Source organism: Saccopteryx leptura, chromosome 4, assembly GCF_036850995.1.
Source record: "Saccopteryx leptura isolate mSacLep1 chromosome 4, mSacLep1_pri_phased_curated, whole genome shotgun sequence".
Taxonomy (NCBI): domain Eukaryota; kingdom Metazoa; phylum Chordata; class Mammalia; order Chiroptera; family Emballonuridae; genus Saccopteryx; species Saccopteryx leptura.
This window is the reverse complement of record NC_089506.1, coordinates 29831524-29852532: the sequence shown is the minus strand read 5'-3', so window position 1 is coordinate 29852532 and position 21009 is coordinate 29831524. Positions and strand designations below refer to the sequence as shown.

General features: G+C 40.1%; 1 protein-coding gene and 1 non-coding gene across 8 annotated transcripts in view; one reads left to right on the top strand and one right to left on the bottom strand.

Annotated features, from left to right (window-relative positions):
- The window catches only part of NSD3 (nuclear receptor binding SET domain protein 3), a 143526-nt gene that overhangs the window by 61919 nt on the left and 60598 nt on the right, over window positions 1–21009 (top strand). For 6 of the 7 annotated variants that reach the window (XM_066380354.1, XM_066380356.1, XM_066380350.1 and 3 more), the window contains 6 exons: window positions 1027–1153; window positions 13076–13176; window positions 15286–15331; window positions 18212–18342; window positions 18756–18884; window positions 19933–20059. In XM_066380354.1, the coding sequence (XP_066236451.1) occupies window positions 1027–1153; window positions 13076–13176; window positions 15286–15331; window positions 18212–18342; window positions 18756–18884; window positions 19933–20059 (661 nt within the window). Of the gene's footprint in view, window positions 1–1026; window positions 1154–13075; window positions 13177–15285; window positions 15332–16231; window positions 17847–18211; window positions 18343–18755; window positions 18885–19932; window positions 20060–21009 lie in introns of those variants that run through there. The other variant, XM_066380357.1, reaches the window with a different exon arrangement.
- Window positions 19303–19378, bottom strand: TRNAS-GCU (transfer RNA serine (anticodon GCU)). The gene has a single exon. It is a non-coding gene; the product is annotated as a tRNA-Ser (tRNA).

Genomic DNA, 21009 nt, shown 5'->3' with positions numbered 1-21009 from the left:
AGCCAGGGGTGGTTGGTCCCAGCATCAGCCTCAGGTGCTGACGAGAACTCAGTTGATTTGAACATTGGCCTCAGACAGAGGTTGCTGGGTGGATCCCGGTCAGAGCGTATGTGGGTGTCTGTCTCATTATCTCCCCTCTTCTCTCTCTCTCTCTCCCTCCCTCTCTCTCTCTCTCTCTCTCTCACACACACAGACACACACACACACACACACACACACACACACACAAAATACCTAAAGTTGTCTACAGTCACCCCTCCCGTATCACGGTTCACTTTTCGTGGTCTCGCTGTATCGTGGATTTTTAAATTATATATATCTAATTTTGTATTGTGGATTTTTCACTATATTGTGGAATTTTGCGGTATATAGGTAGTATTTTTATATATTATTTTAATTATTTTTGTGGTAAAAGAAGCAACATAAGTGTGGGAAAGGTTAATAGTGTGGGAAAGGTTTATAAAGCCTTAAAATATATATAAATAATAAAATAAATATAATGTCACTACTTTGCAGATTTTCACCTGTGGGGGGGGGGGGTTCTGGAACCTAACCCCTAAGATAAACAAGGGACCACTGTATTCCAAATTGCTTATTGGGTGCATATTTTGGTCACCATGAATGGCATATTTCTTTGTCTATAATGCTCTTGTCTTTCAAGATGTGTTGACATTTTTATCTGTGTGGGAGGGTACTTTACCAAAGAAAGATGACTAGAGTTCTCTTACTATGACATGAGTGAAGGGAGAGACTATTCAAACCAGAAAATACTTTTTTTGTTTTATAGAAAATTATGTGATAACATGTTTATTTTTTAGTGCTATTCATCATCTGGACTTAGACAAATAGAATTTTTTTTATATACTCTTGTACATTTTGGAATTCCTCCTGGTGACTTAAAATTTTGTGTGGTAATGGTTAAGATCATTAGCTGCAATCAAGGCTATATGAAATTCAAGCAAATTATAATCGTAAGCTATCTTTATAAGGCAATGATACCTATTTTTTATTTGCTTCTTTTTGAAGGGAATTGGTAACAAAACGGAAATTAGTGTCAGGGGACAAGACAGATTAATAATTTCTACACCAAATCAGAGAAATGAAAAGGCAACGCAGAATGTATCATCTCCTGAAGCAACATCTGGTTCTGCAGGTCAGTATGAATGAAGAGTATATTGATCCATTTTGAGGTCCTGGTCTGCTCTGCTATATATAACATGGTAGCTAGGTTCCTAAGAAACTTTTGGTTATCAAAATCTATATTTTAAAAATCAAAATATAAACACAATTATTTCAATAGGAAAGAATGGTTTAGGGGCTTATAGTAACAGAGCTTTTGGTAACAGTTATTTTTTCTATAAGAATTTAAATAATAGCAGGGTTTCATATTTAAAAGAGTATAGTTACCCAATCTACATATGTCTGAGTAAATGCACCATTTGATTATTTCTCTTTGCCTGAGAATAACAGCTTTACTTTTCCAGCACTTTTAACACATTCGTTATTCCCTATTAGAAACATAAAACAAACAGTGCCCCTGTTCTTTTTATTATTCTTAATTGTTGTAGATCAGGAGTAGTCAACCTTTTTATACCTACTGCCCACTTTTGTATCTCTGTTAGTAGTAAAATTTTCTTAACCGCCCACCGGTTCCACAGTAATGGTGATTTATAAAGTAGGGAAGTAACTTTACTTTATAAAATTTATAAAGCAGAGTTACAGCAAGTTAAAGCATGTAATAATAATTACTTACCAAGTACTTTATGTCAGATTTTCGCTGTTTGGCAGAATACATCTTTATAAAACAATTTACTATAGTTAAATCTATCTTTTTATATATACTTTGGTTGCTCCGCTACCGCCCACCATGAAAGCTGGAACGCCCACTAGTGGGTGGTAGGGACCAGGTTGACTACCACTGTTGTAGATGTTAGTAGCTGAGGGCATAGGGCCCAGCCCTCCAATTATCACCTGTCCTTTGATGAGCAGATACCATTGAAAATCAAGCTATATTATTTTTACTTATAGGGAAAATGCCTCTGTTCAGTAAGATTGTGCCTTTGTTGGAATAGTGAAATAGTTAAGAGACTGACTTACTAAGGATCTTGTAGTTTAACTGAGTGTCTGATGGGTTTGGTTTAACAGTAATAACAGTATTACTGCTTCATACAGCCATCAAGAAAACAGTATTAAGCTAGGTTGGCCATTTGGAATCTTAGTTGAGGAGAAAGAAGTTTGTTATACTTTGTTCTTCAAAAAAATTTTTGGGCCTGACCTGGCGGTTGCACGGTGGATAGAACGTCAGACTAGGACCCAGAGGTCCCAGGCTTGAGCACATGCTCATCTGGCTTGAGCACAGGGTCTCTGGCTTGAGCTCAGACGTTGCTGGCTTGAAGGCCAAGGTCACTGGCTTGACCTCCAAGGTCGCTGGCTTGAGCAGGGGTCACTGGCTCACCTGGAGTTTCCCAGTCAAGGCACATACGAGAAAGCAATCAATGAACAGCTAAGGTGCTAAACAAAGAATTGATGCTTCTCATCTCTCTCCCTTCCTGTCTGTCTGTCCCTCTCTCTGTCCCTTTGTCTCCGTCACCAAAAAGAACCCCAAAATAAAAATAAAACATAGAAATGGTGTGGGGGCTGCAGGACAGGGAGAAGTGGTGGCAGAGGAGAGGGGCATATATTGGATCTGGAACATTATACAATATGCTTTTACCCAAAATTGAGTTGGGAAAGGAATCCACATTAAAGTAAGGAGGGAGTAGCAAAGTCCAGAACCAGATTTGCAGCTGGTGTGTTAGCAGCAAATCAGTACCAGAATGTTGCTGGACCTGGGTTCAGCAACCACCCCGGTACTTGAGTTCGGCAAACAAAGAATTCAGAGCCAAGGAACGCAAATTGTAAGAGAAAGTTTATTTGGAAAGTCCTAGAGGTCCAGCTGGGCTGCCTAAGCTCCTGAAACGAGTTCTAGTGGCAAAAGAAGGGCCCTTGGAGCTTAGGAAGAAAGGCAGAGAGAGTGTGCCTGGAGGAAGGAGAGGAGGAAAGGCTATGGTGTTTTCCAGAGAAGCAGGGGGAGAGAGGGTTGGGGAAAGGCTTAGGCCTACTCAGGGAAGAGAAGGAGCATGAGCTGGATCCTCCTCCTGAGGGTTTTTATCTTTAGGATCTTAGGGGAGGGAGGCCCCAGGGAAGAATCTCAATAGAATGTGCACTAGCTTTTCAGGTGTTTGTCCTTTTAGGGTCATGGTATCCACTGATTGGTTGGTGCCAAGGGGTCATCATTAGTCATTGCATCTGGTCCTAATGTCAGCCATGGCATCCCTCAGTCTGGTTATGCTGCTTTTTTGGCCCTGGAGCTGAAGCACAGCTGAGGCCTAAATGTCATTTCTAGTTTGACCAAATCTCTGACTCTGTGGTCAGAAGACCTGTGGCTCTGCCTCCAAGATCATTTGATGCAGGCCAGCACCTCATTGTCCTGAGGGCTTCCTGTTGAAGGGAGTGGTCTTGCAAGGGCTTGTATGAAGTCTTATGAGGCTATTCTCCCGCCCCCTTGCCAGGGTAGAAAGGGTCAGTGGAGGGTCTGAACCACATGACTAGCAGTATACTAATGGAGGAAAGGTCACCCTGTAGGTGAGGTCCCTCCCTACAGTATTTCTCACACGCTTTGCTGTTGCTAGGTACCCAGGGCTTTCCTCCCTGGAGACCTTCCGGTACCTATCATCCTTGCTCTGCTCCTGTGGAACTGCCTACTACATATCATTTCAGAATACTGTATTAAAAAATTATAATGTTGAAGGAATGAATAAATGGGCTTAGATTTTGCATTAATTAACCATAACTGAAAAGGTTTGTTTCCTTCCTTGAATATTGAAACAATATTTTTTGGAGAGGAAAAAAAAAAAAGAATCTTTTGGCCTCAGCTCTCTATTATCAGTTTTGTTATTTTTTTTACACTAAATTGTTATTAATTTTTTGAATTTAAATGTGATTCTTAGACTAGGAGGGTCTTTATTTAAACATCTATATTCTCCCAACTATGGAGAAATATAAATTCTTCATATAATATTAAACTAATCTTAAATATTATACTTTTATTTTTAGTGGAGCTGGGGGGTTTTCCTTCTCAGCTACTGAATATTTTATTTTCATTGTAAGATTTAAGTTCTGCTATGAACCTTTTCTCTTTACTTTTTTTTTTTTAAGTGAAAAGTAAAGTGGGATGTTACAATTCTTTATATCTGGAAAACGCCTAGTTTCTTCCTTAGGCAAGCACATATCTATAATTAGGTTGTAAATTAATGTTGGGACCTTAACATAGGAGTGTTCTAAAGCTTCGACCTTCTTCAAGCTGGTTATCAGCTGTGGTTGATAAGCCTATTTTGTCATTTTAGGTGAACATTTTGCTTCTTGTGAAAATAACTTCAGTGCAGGCATACCTCGTTTTATGGTGCTTTACAGATGTTGTGTTTTTTCCAAATTGAAGGCAAAACCATCCTCCAGCAAAAAGATTGCAACTTGCCTTACTTCGGTGGTTTAGAACTGAACCTGCAGTATCTCCGAGGTTTAGTAGTTGGAAGTCAGAAAAGAGATTTGATTTTCCTTCAGAAACTAGTTACATCATCATCTTACCTGGTGTTAACTACGCAGGAAGAATTCATGAAGCTTTTCATTGTAAATTTAGGGGATACATAGAGTGTGTGGCACTGTTGAATTTCTGTGGTTTACAGAATTGTATTTGCATTTATACTGAAGTGTGGAAAAGAAAGGCTCTTAACATGAATAATTTTTGGCAAAACTTACTTGTCTGTAAAACAAAGAGGCTTTTAGCAGAACTTACTTTTTCTGAAAAGACTCCCTATTCCTGGCCTTGAGGCTGGTTTCCCAGGGTGGAGAAGCAGATGGGCACTTCTTCTGTGTGCCCTGACCAGGAATCAAACCCGGGACTTCCACACGCTGGGCCAATGCTCTACTGTTGAGTCAGCCGGCCAGGGTTTCCCTTGCTGCTTTTAAAATTCTCTCTTTGGCCTGAACAGTGGTGGCACAGTGGATAGTGTGGCCTTGGGCTAGCTTTGCAAAGTTGCAGGTGTTCTCAGAATGTTTCTCCCTGAATTAACCCTATAGATAAGCATTGTAAGAAAGCTTGTTTCACTGCTCTGTTTTACTGCTATACTTTCTCTCCTCCCCATTCCTCAATCAGTATGTAATTCTGCCTATTAAACCTAATTCCAAACTATAGTCAGGGCCGCATTGATTTGAAAGGCTTCAGCCTCCGTGCAGTCGCGCAGCTGGTGTAATTAAAGACTCCTTAGTATTTTATTTTTCTTTTTTTTCTTTTCTTTTCTTTTCTTTTTTTACAGAGACAGAGAGAGAGAGTCAGAGAGAGGGATAGACAGGGACAGACAGACAGGAACAGAGTGATGAGAAGCATCAATCATTAGTTTTTCGTTGCGCGTTGCAATACCTTAGTTGTTCATTGATTGCTTTCTTTTTTTTTTTTATTTTTTTTTATTTTTTTTTTTATTTTCGAGAGGAGAGGGAGAGACAGAGAGAGAGAAGGGGGGGAGGAGCTGGAAGCATCAACTCCCATATGTGCCTTGACCAGGCAAGCCCAGGGTTTTGAACCGGCGACCTCAGCATTTCTAGGTCGATGCTTTATCCACTGCGCCACCACAGGTCAGGCCCTGCTTTCTTTTTTCTTAATAAATAAATTATTTTAATGGGATGACATCAATAAATCAGGGTACATATATTCAAAGAAAACATGTCCAGGTTATCTTGTCATTCAATTCTGTTGCATACCCATCACCCAAAGTCAGATTGTCCTCCGTCACCTTCTATCTAGTTTTCTTTGTGCCCCTCCCCCTCTCCTTCCTTCCCTTCCCCCGCCCCCCGTAACCACCACCCTCTTGTCCATGTCTTTTAGTCTCGTTTTTATGTCCCACCAATGTATGGAATCCTGCAGCTCTTGTTTTTTTCTGATTTACTTATTTCACTCTGTATAATGTTATCAAGATCCCACCATTTTGTTGTAAGTGGTCCGATGTCATCATTTCTTACATTGATTGCTTTCTCATATGTGCCTTGACTGCGGGCATTCAGCAGACTGAGTAACCCCTTGCTTGAACCAGCGACCTTGGGCTCAAGCTAGTGAGCCTTTGCTCAAACCAGATGAGCCCGTGCTCAAGCTAGCGACCTTGGGATCTTGAACCTGGGTCTTTTGCATCCCAGTCCGATGCTCTATCCACTGCGCCACCACCCGGTCAGGCAGACTCCTTAATATTTTAATTTGGCTAATTGATTGTGTGTGTAGCCAGACATTTGTTTCTTGCTGTTCCAATACAACAATACTAGATCTCTAAGCTGTTTTCCAATCCAAAGATGCTCACCTCTTACCTCTTAGAATGTAAATACAATACTTTTTAGTGGTTTGTTTGTTTTGTATTTGAGATAGAATTTTATTTATTTATTTTTTACTTCTTAATAATTTTTTATTTTTCAATTTAGTTGGCATACAATATTATATTAGTTTCAGGTGTACAACCCAGTGATTAGACATTATGTAACTTCCTGAGTGATCATCCTGATAAGTCTCATACCCATCTGACACCATACATCATTATTAAAATATTACTGATTAGGCCCTGGCCGGTTGGCTCAGCAGGTAGAGCATCGGCCTGGCGTGCGGGGGACCCGGGTTCGATTCCCGGCCAGGGCACATAGGAGAAGTGCCCATTTGCTTCTCCACTCCCCCCCCCTCCTTTCTCTCTGTCTCTCTCTTCCCCTCCCACAGCCAAGGCTCCATTGGAGCAAAGATGGCCTGGGCGCTGGGGATGGCTCCTTGGCCTCTGCCCCAGGCGCTAGAGTGGATCTGGTCGCAACAGAGCGATGCCCCAGAGGGGCAGAGCATCGCCCCATGGTGGGCAGAGCATTGCCCCTGGTGGGCGTGCCGGGTGGATCCCGGTCGGGCGCATGCGGGAGTCTGTCTGACTGTCTCTCCCCGTTTCCAGCTTCAGAAAAATACAAAAAAAAAAAAAAAATATATATATATATATATATATATATAATATATATATTACTGATTATTTTCCCTATGCTGTACTTGACATCCATTTACACGACTATTCTGTGACAACTAGTTTGTACTTCTTAGTCCCTTCATCTTTTTCAGCCATCCCTCAACCATCTCATCTGGCAGCCATCAACATGTTCTCTGTATCTATGAGTCTTTCTGTTCTTTTTGTTCATTTTTTTTAGATTCAATTGTTAATAGCAATGCATTATTACTGTTTTATTGTTCATATTTTTTATCTTTTTTTCCTTCTTCTTCTTAAAGAAGACTCTTGCCCTGGCCAGTTGGCTCAGCAGTAGAGCGTTGGCCTAGCGTGCGGAGGACCCGGGTTCGATTCCCGGCCAGGGCACACAGGAGAAGCGCCCATTTGCTTCTCCACCCCTCCGCCGTGCTTTCCTCTCTGTCTCTCTCTTCCCCTCCCACAGCCAAGGCTCCATTGGAGCAAAGATGGCCCGGGCGCTGGGGATGGCTCTGTGGCCTCTGCCTCAGGCGCTAGAGTGGCTCTGGTCGCAACATGGCAACACCCAGGATGGGCAGAGCATCGCCCCCTGGTGGGCAGAGCGTCGCCCCCTGGTGGGCAGAGCGTCGCCCCCTGGTGGGCGTGCCGGGTGGATCCCGGTCGGGCGCATGCGGGAGTCTGTCTGACTGTCTCTCCCTGTTTCCAGCTTCAGAAAAATGAAAAAAAAAAATAAATAAATAAAATAAAGAAGACTCTTTAACATTTCATATAATGTGGTTTGGTGGTGATGAACCTTCCATTCTAAATGATAGCTTTGCAGGATAGAGTGATCTTGGTTGTAGGTCCTTCCTTTTCATCACTTTGAATATTTCTTCCTGCTCCCTTATGGCCTGCAGTCTCTGTTGAAAAATCAGCTGACAGTCTTATAGGAGCTCCTTTGTAGGTAACTAACTGCTTTTCCCTTGCTGATTTTTTTATTTTTTATCTTTTGTATTTTTTCGAAGTTAGAAGCAGGGAGGCAGTCAGACTCCCGCATGCGACCAGAGCCACTCTAGCGCCTGGGGCAGAGGCCAAGGAGCCATCCCCACATCCGGGCCATCTTTGCTCCAATGGAGCCTCAGCTGCGGGAGGGGAAGAGAGAGACAGAGAAGAAGGAGAGGGGGAGGGGTGGAGAGGCAGATGGGCGCCTCTCCTGTGTGCCCTGGCCGGGAATTGAGCCCGAAACTTCTGCACGCCAGGCCGATGCTCTACCACTGAGCCAACCGGCCAGGGCTGAGTGTGGCTCTTTCACAAAATACCACATGCAGGCACTACCTCGATAAGGAATCTACCTACCTATATAGTTTAAGTTTTAAAAATTTGGCTCTCAAAAGAAATTTCAATTGTTGTACTGTTGATATTTGGCTCTGTTGACTAATGAGTTTGCCGACCACTGACTTCGGATACTAAAGTCCCAGGTTCAAGACCCCCAACGTTGCCAGCTTGAGCACGGGCTCATCCAGTTTTATTGCAGGCTCAGCAGCTTAAGTGTGGGGTTGCTGGCTTGAGCTCAAAGGTCACTTGCTTAAAGCTCAAGGTCACTGGCTCGACTGGAGCACCCCAGCACCCCCTCCCCCCCGCGTCAAGGCACATATGAGACTAAAAGTGTTACAACTATGAGTTGATGCTTCTAATCTTTCTCTCAAAAAAAAAAATTCTCACCTGACCAGGCGGTAGCACACTGGATAGAGCATCGGACTGGGATGCAGAAGACCCAGGTTCGAGACCCCGAGGTCGCCAGCTTGAGCGCGGGCTCATCTGGTTTGAGCAAAGCTCACCAGCTTGGACCCAAGGTCGCTGGCTCGAGCAAGGGGTTACTCAGTCTGCTGAAGGCCCGCGGTCAAGGCACATAAGAGAAAGCAGTCAATGAACAACTAAGGTGTCGCAACGAAAAACTCATGATTGATGCTTCTCATCTCTCTGTTCCTGTCTGTCTGTTCCTATCTGTCTCTCTGTCTCTGTTTAAAAAAAAAATTCTCTCTTTGTCTTTAACCTTTTTCATTTTAATTATCATGTGTCTTGGTGTGGGCTTCTTTAGATTTATCTTCTTTACTCTTTGGATGCATCTTGTTTGGGACTCTGTGCTTCCTGAACTTGTATGTCTATTTACTTCACCAGATTAGGGAAGTTTTCTGTTTTTTCAAATAGGCTTCCAATTTCTTTCTTTCCTCCTTTGGGCACCTCCATAGTGTGAATGTTTATATGCCTGAAGTTGTTCTAGAGGCTTTTTACACTATCTTCATTTATTTTGGATTATTTTTTTAATTTTGATGTTTCAATTCAGTGTATTTTGCATCCTTATATGGGGGTCTTCAACCTGAAATTTTGTGTAAGTCAAAACACACCCTAGCCTAAGTCACTTACCTATCCTAACACAATTGTAAAATCATAATCTAGAACATAAACACACAACTAAGCCACAGAAAAAGGAAAAGGACATAAATGTACTGTATACTGTACTGTAGTAACAGAAAAAATGAGTATAAAAAAAATTCCTTACTTTTATTCCTGTGGTTGGCTTGTACACTAGAAGGCGTTTCATCTCAAGAAGCAGTGATGTAGAGGGTACAGGGTCTGTTGCAGGCCTCTCTACCTTCTTAAAGAATTATTCCAGCCTAGTCTGGAAGGTTGATGACTTCTTCTCTTCCAAAATCTGCCTATAGCATTGCAAAGCGTCCATAACAGCTCTGTAGACCTTACTGAATCGGTCATCACTGGGGTCCTCAGCCTGAAATTTTGCCAACCCATCCTCTACCACAGAAAAACCTTCTGCCAAATTCTTAGTAGTAAATCTCTTGGGTTCTGGGGCTTCTATCACTTCCTCTTCAGTCAGTTGCTTCTCCAGCTGAATGAGGTCCTCAGTAGACAACTCCTCTCCATGTGATGCCAGTAGCTCTGTGACATCCGCCATGATGGCTTTCCTCTTTTTCAAAGCACTACTATATGAAGACTTTGACTTCGTTTAGGAGCCATGATAAGGGCCAAAAAGTTGCTAAATAAAGCAACACAAACAACACTTGCATCTTTAACAGTCCAAAATGGCTTAGATAAGCGTACTGGAGAACTCCAACCCATCACTCATATGCTGCGTTACTGCGTATTCCACCATGTGCAGCCAAACTAGTTCGCCCGCATAGGCCCTAAGTATGACACTAATGGTATAATCCAAAACACTCACATCTCAGTTTTTTTAAGTTTTTATGGGAGTGAGTGTCATAAACTCAAAAACATTGTATGTTTAGACTGTCATAACCTGAGGACCTCCTGTATTCCTGAATTGATTCTTGCCTGGATCTACTTTACTGTTGATTCCCCGTGTAAATTATTCTTCATTTCAGTTAGTGTCTCCCTCATTTCTGGCTGGTTCTTTTTTATGGTTTCTATGTCCTTTTTTTATACTTAATATTTCCTTGTTGAAGTTCTCACTAAGTTCCTTAAACAACCTTGTAACCAGTGTTTTGAACTTTGTATTTGGTAGTTTGCTCACCTCTAATTCATTTAGTTCTTTTTCTGGATATTTTTCTTGTTCTTTCATTTAGGACATGTTACCTTGTCTCTGCTTTTTAGTTGTTTCCCTGTGTTTGTTTGTATGTGTTAGGTAGAGCTGCTGTGTCTCCTAGACTTGGTAGAGTGGTCTTGTGTAGTAGGTGTCCTGTAGGTCCCAGTAGCACAGCCTCCCTAGTCACCTGAGCTGGGTGCTCCAGGTGTGCCCTTTGGTGGGCTATATGTACTCTCCTGTTGTAGCTGAGCCTTGATTGCTGTTGGCATCTCTGGGAGGAATTGAGCTAACTAGCCAGGGCCAATTCTACTACATTTAAAACCACTGAGGACTTCTTCACTGCTAGGTACTTAAATATTGATGATTATAAGGAAGTATGGATTCTTGGGATACTCAGGTGTTAATGAAGTTAGGATATCTGTTGTTTAGGTAACATTTTCATCAGTGTAAAGAGAAGAGTGAGAATAATGGAGCTAGCACCTTCATTTGTGGCTCCTCTGCTAGAAATGATTAACCACAGCTCAGAAACACTATATTTAATCAAACAACCTACTCCTTCCCCAAAACAGAAGGAATGGGATCCTTTGTTTTGGCCTTGAACTAAGGTGAGGAAATCTATTTACACACATAGACAAGAACAGTGAAACCAAATAATATACAGGTGATCTGAAGTCTTTAATGAAGTGGTTTGTAATTTGCCTGATTTTATAGAAGGTCTTATAAGCTTTTTATATTAAATTTCTATAGTAAATGAAAGATGATTATTATTAGGAAGGACCATTGAGATGGTCCAAGCACTGAAAAGAAAGAAACAGCTTTACTGAAGGCATTCCTTCTCAGGGTCACAGAATGAAATCATTCCTGACTTAGTGTTCTTTCAAGTTGTGGTCTTCAATCTAAGTTTTATCCTTTCCAAAATGGGGTCCATGTGAGTTTCTTTCTGTTAAGTTTTAAATAATTTTACTGTTTAAAAATCTTTATAGTTTCTTGTTTTCCTATTAAATGTGAAAGCATTTGATAATATGCTTCAACTAGTTTTTCATGACTATTTTTGAGTTACAATAAGTCCCTTGAGCCTGACCAGTGGTGGCACAGTGGCTGGAGTGTTGATCTGGGACACTCAGGTCCCAGGTTTGAAACCCTGAAGTCACCAGCTTGATTGAGCACAGGCTCACAGCTTGAGCGCAGGGTTGCTGGCTTGAGCCCAAGGTCACTGGCTTGAGCAACGGGTCACTCACTCAACTGGAGCCCCTAGTCAAGGCACATATGAGAAGTAATCAATGAACAACTAAAGTGCCACAGCTATGAGTTGATGCTTCTCATCTCCCTTCCTTTCTATGGGTCTATCTCTCAAAAAAAAAAGTTTCTTGATATTCAAATTAATGATTTGGTTTTGGTCAACATTTTTGTATACTATCTGTTTTTTTCTCTTTTGTTGTTAATAGTATAACAACAAAAGCAAAATAATATAGCAACAATAGGAAAACTTCTATAAGTGCACCAAACACAATTAAGCACTTTACATATAGAATTAATTTGTTAAAATGCAAAATATTTACTACCAATTGAATTTTGAACCAGTAATTTCTTATATCAGCTGAAAATAAAGTCATTTTCATCTATTCCCTTAATTCTTTCCTCTCACCAGTTATAGTCACATAAATGTGTTTATCTGCTTTCAAGAAGACTAAATTACATCATTATGACTTTATAATTTGAAAAAGTCAAGTCCCTCTTTATTTATATAACTTAGGGTCTTTTTTAAAAAACAATTTTATTTGTTGATTTTTAGAGAGAGAGGAAGGAAAAGACAGACAGCAACAGTGTTCTGTTTTTGCATGTGCTCTGGCCGGGGATTATACCAGCAACCTCTGCATATCAGGACAAGGCTGTAACCAACGTAGCTACCCAGACAGAGCTAACTTAGGGTCTTTTATTAATCCTAGTCTCAGCCTTTACAATTTGATCTTAATAAAAATTTTTATGTGCTCCCAAGTATTTAGTAGCTAGAGAGAGAAGAAAGGAGAGAAAGAAACATCGATTTGTTCTTCCACTTATTTATGCATTCATTAGTCGATTCTTGAATGTGCCCTGACCACAGATTGAACACACAACTTTGGCGTATCAGGATGATGCTCTAACTAGCTGAGCGACCCGCCAGGACAATAGCTTTTTAGTAAAAGACCAGCCTGACCTGTGGTGATGCAGTGGATAAAATGTTGACCTGGAATACTGAGGTAGCCAGTTTGAAACCCTGGCCTTGCCTGGTCAAGGCTCATATGAGAAGCAGCTACTACGAGTTGATGCTTCCTGCTCCCCCACTCCTTTCTTTCTCTCTCTCTGTCTCTCTCCTCTCACTAAAATCAGTAAATAACATCTTTAACAAAAAGGGGGGGGGATCAAAAGTAATGGATAAGAAAAGCAGAGAATTGGGTCAAATCTCAATTACGTAAATGTCAAGGCGTCCTTAAATGAGTTTTTATCTATTTGTTTATTTGTTTAAATCATCTCTTAGGCTCAACAGAAAAAAAGCAACAGAGAAGATCAATTAGAACTCGCTCTGAATCAGAGAAATCCATGGAGGTTGTGCCAAAGAAGAAGATCAAAAAGGAGCAGGTTGGCTTCCTACATGTAGAGAATTAAAACATTGTATTTGTAAATGTTGTGGCTTATATTGGTATCTTCAAAAAAAAAAAGAAAAGAAAACTTTCCCCACACTGGGTTTCCTTTCTGGACTGTCTTACACTTCTGTCCTGGTGAATTCCACAGCCCTATTCTAATCCACCATCCCTGTGATTTTGCTTCAAGCATTTTCACAGAAAACAGTCAGGCTTCCAGAGATGGGAAGCCAGTGGTGCAAGACTGTTAAAGAATTCCTCACATTTATTTTGAAATTTCTGTTATGAGTAAAGTGATTTCATGTTTTCATGATTTTTATTTGGAACCATCAGTGAGTTCCTTTTTTTTTAAATTTTGATTTTGGTTAAGCTGCTGGTATGTATTGTTTTTGTTTTTTAAACAAATCAATTAACTATAAGAATTATATTTAAGAAACAGATGATCATAGATGATCTCGTTTTTCTGTTGGTGTCTTAGATTTTTTGGAATGTTATTTTCCCAATGGAATGGCACTCACTGTTACTGGGTTATCAGGTAAACACTGTTCAAATGGGGGAAAAAAGAAGGAGGGGCATTTTGAGTGAAGGGTTTTAAATCAGTGTGATTAATGTAGTAATATTCACATTAAATTACCTTTTCAAAGAAACTGTTAGAAATCATTCCCTTTCTTTGAATTCACAATCAGAATTTTTCTTAATTTTTTAAACTGCAAGAATATCCATTTTTACAGCTCAGACAGCTGCTATTAAACACAAAGAATTCTGAATGATATTAGTTCCAATAAGCTTTATATTTTTAAAACCACTTAATATGGAAAAGTTTAAAATTCCTTCATAATTTTAAACTTCCAAACTTAAAAGGGGACTTTGTGGGTGCTCTATAGTGTCATCAAGCATGTAAAACAGTTTTCCCAAAAATGTTTAACTAAAATTTCAATGATACACTAATTTGTCATTTATTTATCATAATTAACTTTCATGCTTAGGAAATTATATTCCAAAAAATCTTTCTAAGCTCTTGCAAGCCTATATATAGTATTCATTACCAAAATGAAGTTGTGATTTTTGCAAACTGGTTCCCAAATTTAGACTGTGACTGGTCAGTTTAAAATTAATAAGCAGAATAAATACAAAATGGGACAAATTGTTAATGCCACTGTGTTATAGTTAGTAGTAAATAATACCAGTGATTGTTTAGAAGATTTTATATTTGTATTACTAATTGTATCTTACAAAAGCGCTTCTGTTGTATGTTTTTTTACCTGTTGTGAAAAAAATAAAATTTTTTTTTAAAAAGCTTAGAACATCCTTAAATATTTACAAAATGTGTTTCAACATGCATATTTCACCACATCTTAAAGAAACAAAATTCATTTCATAGCTTAAACAGGAACTCCTCCAAACAGCTTCCTTTCTTTAATTCCAATGATTCAATCCTCAAATTACCACGTGTTTTCCATATACATTGGCAGAATAACTTCTGATCTCGCTCTCCTAATGTAGGATCAAGACACTGTTCATAAGACACTCAAGAAAGTGCTTTTGCAATATCACAAACTTATTTTCTTAAGTTTGTACTAGCAGCAAAAGTATTGAGCTTCCAGCTGTATGGAGCCCTGTAGCACTCTCTACAGAGAGGGTCCTGATTCCCAGCAACTTAGCTGTGAGTGCAGGCGCGGAAGGGTCTTAAAGTGGCGTGAGTTACATTAACCTGAGTATCATAGTAAGTAAAAATTTATCCTAACGTCTTTGGGGCGGGAGGGGTTTATGGCAACATCGGGCTGGTTGCAGAAACAACCCCTCTCCTGCCTCCCAGACACAGGAAAGTATTCTTGTTCTCTTCATCTACCAAGGGAGTGGTGGGAAAAGCCTTTGCTAGAGAGTATGTGGCTGTATGTTGTCACTTGGTATTCAGCACTTGGTAGGCAGCTAGGATTTAAACCCTCCTTGACCTTGAGAAATAGAACTTTACCAGCAGGTGGGACTAAGTTCAGATTTCAGATACATTAATCACTCATCATTACTTAGACCGATGGAGGTATTTTTTCCTCTGTTATTAGAAGTGAAAAAAATTCCTTTTTAATGCTGTGTTTTTCTTTCCAAACAGGTTGAAACAGTTCCGCAGGCTACAGTGAAGACTGGATTACAGAAAGGTGAGTTGCAATGTTGCTATGCATATTCTTGATTAAAACCAATTTTAAAAATTGTTTGTACTTCATGTATTTTTGTTTGTCCTGTAAATCGTTGTTGCTCTTCAGTCAATAATTTGTGTGAAATTGAAGTATTCCCTGGTATGTTTGTGTGTGTGTGTGTGTGTGTGTGTGTGTGTGTGTGTGTGTGACTTTTAGAGTTGGTATTACTCTGTATCTCCATGTGAAAACTCTTTATTTGCTTTTTTGTAAATTGGAGAACACCACGTAGACTTGCTACTGTTTCCAACTTTTCTCCATAAAGTTCTGGGGTTTCACTGGTTTATAAAACTAGGGATGTGACGAATCCACTTTTTTTGGTATTCGACTGAATACCGAATAGTAGCTATTAATGTTTATCAAACATGAACTATGACAAATCAGACAAGACAACCTGATTGAAAAAAAATCTTGCCACATTTATTTTTACAGTGCTGTAAAATCTTTTTGTAAATTAAAATGATTCATAGCATATTTATGGCCATTATTAGATGACCTTATGCAATTCTATTTGAGATATGCACAAAGTTTAAGAAACCTTAAACTTATATCTGTATTTTCTGTGTGCAATTTGACTACAGTACAAACTCCTTAGCATGATTCGTGCGTTTTTGGTGAGCTCATTCAGACTGTATTTAATACCTGTAGTTTACTCTGGGCAAATTGCATTATTAAAAAAAATAAAAAACACCAGCCTCTCTGCATTCTCGGGGAGAAGTCTGCAGCGATGGTCTCCGTGGAGATCCTCAGCAGAACTGAACAGCCTCTCGGAGGGAACACTGCTTGGCGGAGCTCCAAGAAAAGACATCGCGATCGCTGCGAGATTAGGAGGCCTGATTGCGTTGTGTTTCCACCATTCCACAGGGTCGGCGGACCGGGGAGTGCAGGGCTCTGTCAGATTCAGTGACAGCTCCGTCTCCGCAGCCATCGAGGAAACTGTGGACTGAGATTCCTGTACAATTTCATCCCAGAAACTCCAGACTTGTAGTCTCCATGCAAGATTTCTTTGTCGGCGGCTTGATAAACAGTTTCTTTGTTTCCAATTTTGATTTTGCCAATCATTATTGGCATTTTCCTGCCTGGTTTCTTCTTCAAGACTGAACAATTGCTTTAACACTCAAATAAATTTTTTTTGGTCTGAGCTGGATAGGTACAGCTTAAATCATGGGTCCAGCCTAAAACCACCGTTTAACTTACCCTGATCAATTTCAACATGGACTGTTTTTGTTTTTTGTTTTTAAATAAAGCATCATTAATGCACATCTGCAGGGTTTTGCCAAACAGCCCCAACTGTATACATTACAATCATTAAAAGCTCTTATTTTTCTTAATGTTAGTGCCGTTATCATGGAGAACAGCGTGGCAGCTGTCTTGGACAGTCTGTCGTTTTTCTAGCATTTTCAGAAACTCATCGGAAATGGCGGTACCTGTGTTTCCCCTTCGAAAGCCTCTCAGTACAGCACTCCTGTTCCTCTGTTAAAACTCCTTGTTAATCCAGTGATCTTTTAGGCCAAGGAAATATTTTGTGGTGGTGTTCTGGGTCCATACACCAGCAATGAAGGAGATAGATATGTGTACTTGTGTTTTTTAATCAGCGTTAACATGGGCAGGCACCCTCATTTATAGATGTAAGGAAATATTCAGTGAAAAACTTGTAGACTGGGATGTGATAACGAGGTTCCAGTAATCTGAGCAGTCTAAGGAGACCTCCTCCACCACAGAACATGGCTATAGACCAAGTGCTCCTCTCACTCAGCCTGTTGCGGATCTCCATGGCCCCAGGAGACTTGTTTCTCTGTGGTCTCTTCCGGACTGCACACTTCCACCATAGCTTGCTGGGCTGATCTAGATGTCTGTTTGTATATGGAAATTCTGGGGGAAAAGTCCAAAACACAAACTATGGGTTGAAATAGTAACCGTCTCCTTGGTTCCTTGGTATTCACCGTGCCTGATCTGCACATTTCATCGTGGCTGTTTCTGTATAGCCTATACTGCATTAGCCCAAGAGATTGTTGCTTTGTAACTTTTTGCACTATTGTTTTGGCTGGATTTGTATTACACACAGTTTTAAAAAAAAATTCCACACTATTCTCTGCCTTTTTTTTTTTTTCCATATTTATTTCTTCCCGCACAAATTCCACATAGAGGCCTCTCATCCAGCTCTTCGTGATTTGGCTGCACTTGAACATTGATTGTCTGTTTACAACCCTCAGCAATGTGCCTCCTAAATGGCATGACTTATGTAGATGTGCTGCAGCACTTGTTAATGGTCACAATAAATGACACTTCACCAAGGAAGTCTCAGATGAACAATTATGAACATCCAAAATTTATTTGGGGGGGGCAATATTCAACTAAATTGCAAAATTCGGGGGAAAATGGCACTATCCGTGTACGAATCGAATACAAATCAAAGATTTGTCACATCCCTAATAAAAAGATGGAGATGTCTCTGCGACCATATTTGTAAGCTACACAGTGTGTTGGGTTTTATGTCTTCCCCCTCCAAATTGAATGGTTCTTTGGATTGCTGCAAACAAATCAGCTATCCTGCAGTTTTGATAGAATTGGTTTTTAGGTTGAAATGTGGGCTCTGTTGACTGAAAATAGCTTTAGAGCAGGAGAACCGAATTAAATGTTTTAATAGAGCAGTTGTAAATTAAATTGGTATCAGGAAAGTCAGAAGCTTATGAAATTTTGACTTGTGACTTCATTGTTACAAAGAGAGCTATGCTTTTTTCACACTACAGATGAGTTTGGGGAAAGAAAATACTCTCCCATCAAAAAATTAAAAGAACAAACTTAAGTACTATTTTAGAATTAATTTCGGTGTATTGTGTTAAGGTGCCAGCGAGATTTCAGATTCCTGTAAACCTCTAAAGAAAAGGAGTCGCGCCTCAACTGATGTAGAAATGACTAGTTCAGCATACAGAGACACATCTGACTCCGATTCTAGAGGCCTGAGTGACCTGCAGGTAAATATACTCGAGGGTCTGAACACAGCGCTCTTTCTTTGCTTTGTGAAGCCGAGTAACATACATATTGCTTTACCCAACTGATGTGGGGAGCAATATCAGTTTAAAAACTGGGGATTTTTAAAATATTCATTGTAAAGAAGTCATTCTGGTTATTTTGTAATGAAGAATGTCTTGAACTTTTCTGACCTCTTACATAACAGAAGAAGCATAGAAGCATAGTTTTTTTTTAATGAGAGTTTCTCTCAAAGCAACAGACGTGCTATCCAAGTGTGGAAGGCAGGGAGGGAGGGAGGGAGGGAAGGTCATATCAAGCTTTATTTGAGCAATTCTTACTAGGATTTTCATCGTACCTAACTTTGAGGAAATCTTTGTTTTGTTTTCCTTTAAAATGTGCTATGTTTTTCATGTAGGTAGGCTTTGGAAAGCAAGTAGATAGCCCGTCAGCTACTGCTGATGCAGACATTTCTGATGTGCAGTCCGTGGACTCAAGCTTGTCAAGAAGAGGCTTTGGAACGAGTAAGAAGGACACTGTGTGTCAGGTAGGCAAGTGACCTGTCCTGTAGCTTGAAAGAATTGCTGTTATATTCTGTCAATAATATACCTAGCTCCTGTTGGAGAGGGTAGTATCTTTCTAAATTATGATCGTCTTTTTTTCCTTTTTTTTTTTTGTATTTTTCTGAAGTTGGGAATGGGGAGGCAGTCAGACAGACAGACTCCTGCATGCGCCAGACCGGGATCCACCCGGCACGCCCACCACAGGGCGATGCTCCGCCCATCTGAGGGCATGGCTCTGTTGCAACCAGAGCCATTCTAGAGCCTGAGGCAGAGGCCACAGAACCATCCTCAGCGCCCGGGCCATCTTTGCTTCAATGGAGCCTCGGCTGCGGGAGGGGAAGAGAGAGACAGAGAGGAAGGCGAGGGGGAGGGGTGGAGAAGCAGATGGGTGCTTCTCCTGTGTGCCCTGGCTGGGAATCGAACCCAGGACTCCTGCACAGCAGGCCGACGCTCTACCACTGAGCCAACCGGCCAGGGCCATGATAGTCTTTTAAATATACAGATCTGTAAGCCATTTTAGGGTCTTCCCTTCCTGAGTTGGAGTATTTACTGTTCAAATGCAGGTGTCAGTCTTCATTGTGATATGGTGTTATGCAATGGAAGTAAATGGCAGATGACTAATTTCAAAAATATTTTCTTGAAATTAAATCAGTGTTAAGTTTTTTTTTTCAGTGTTAAGTTTTTAATGTGTGTTTACCCTTTTTGAATAACAATGCTTTGCGCTGTGAATAAAAGTTAAAGTATCCAGATTCCAAAGAAGGAATCATAAAAGATTAAGTATGACTTTTAAACTATATACCATATTGGATCTGGAAATATATCACTATCTAGGTCAGAGGTTCTCACAGGGAGGGCCAAGGACCAGCAGCATTGTCAGGATACTTATTGTAAATGCAAATTCCTGCTTCCCACCCAGACCTACTAAATCAGAAACTATAGGAGAAGGACCCAGAATCTGTGTCTTAACAAACCCTCCAGGTGATTCTGATGCCTGCTCAAGGTTGAGCAGCATTGCTCTTTGCTCTGTTACAGATCTGTGAAAGCTCTGGGGACTGTCTGGTTCCTTGTGAGGGAGAGTGCTGTAAACACTTCCACCTGGAGTGCCTGGGACTGACGTCACTCCCTGATGGGAAGTTCATCTGCATGGAATGTAAAACTGGTAAGCTTCCTTAATTCAATAGCTATGAAAAGATAGGTGGGAGGCATGTGCAATGCCAGCATCTCCCATGATAGCTAGTATTCTTACCACTATGAAGCTCTTATCCTCCTCTTCCATAGGGATTTCAACAGATTAAGACAAATATGTGTGGGTTTCCTAAAATTGAAAGTGTAGTTAGCAATATTATTGTCAATTCCCTTCTACTAGTGTCTTAATTATAAAACCTATTAAATCATCAAGATGTATTTGTATTTTATCTAAGGAGCTATACGAAGTATGTAGAGTGAATTGTTTTTTAAATGAGTTTGAGATTTTTATGCTTGAGTTGAATAAACTGAAATAAGTGTCAATTGCAAACTGTAACCATGTTGATAGTATTTTTAGTGGAAAAATGGAGCTAATAGAAATTGTTTTTAAAACATGCAGGTTTTGGACTCACCATTTATTTCTTACCCCCCACACCACTCCCCAATATAGACTACTACCTATCAAAATAATTTTTTTTATCAAAATAATTTATAGAAAAATGTGCAACTTTATATTTCTTCTTCTGAGTAGCCATGATTCTAGTTAAAGTCATGGAAAGCAGAAACTAGACTTGTTTGATCTGTAACAAGGCAAGTGAAGTCACCTGGAGATGGTGTGGTAGTGCTTCCAAGAACCATGTTTGCATGGCTGATTTTTTGTTTTGTCTTTTTGCTATGACAAACTATGGCCAACTGGATATAACATTTATGCTATGCTGATCTTACTCATGACACTTTATTTTCCTATTCCTTTTTCCTTTTTATTTGGATTCTCATAGATATTTATTTTATCCTTTTTTATTTTAGTGTATGCCTCCTAAAATGGTTTATATATGCTAAATTTCACTAGAATGGTCATCTTTTTTCTGAACACTTACTAAAGGCCAGGTGCTGTTAGTACTAAGAATTTTATTACCTCATTTT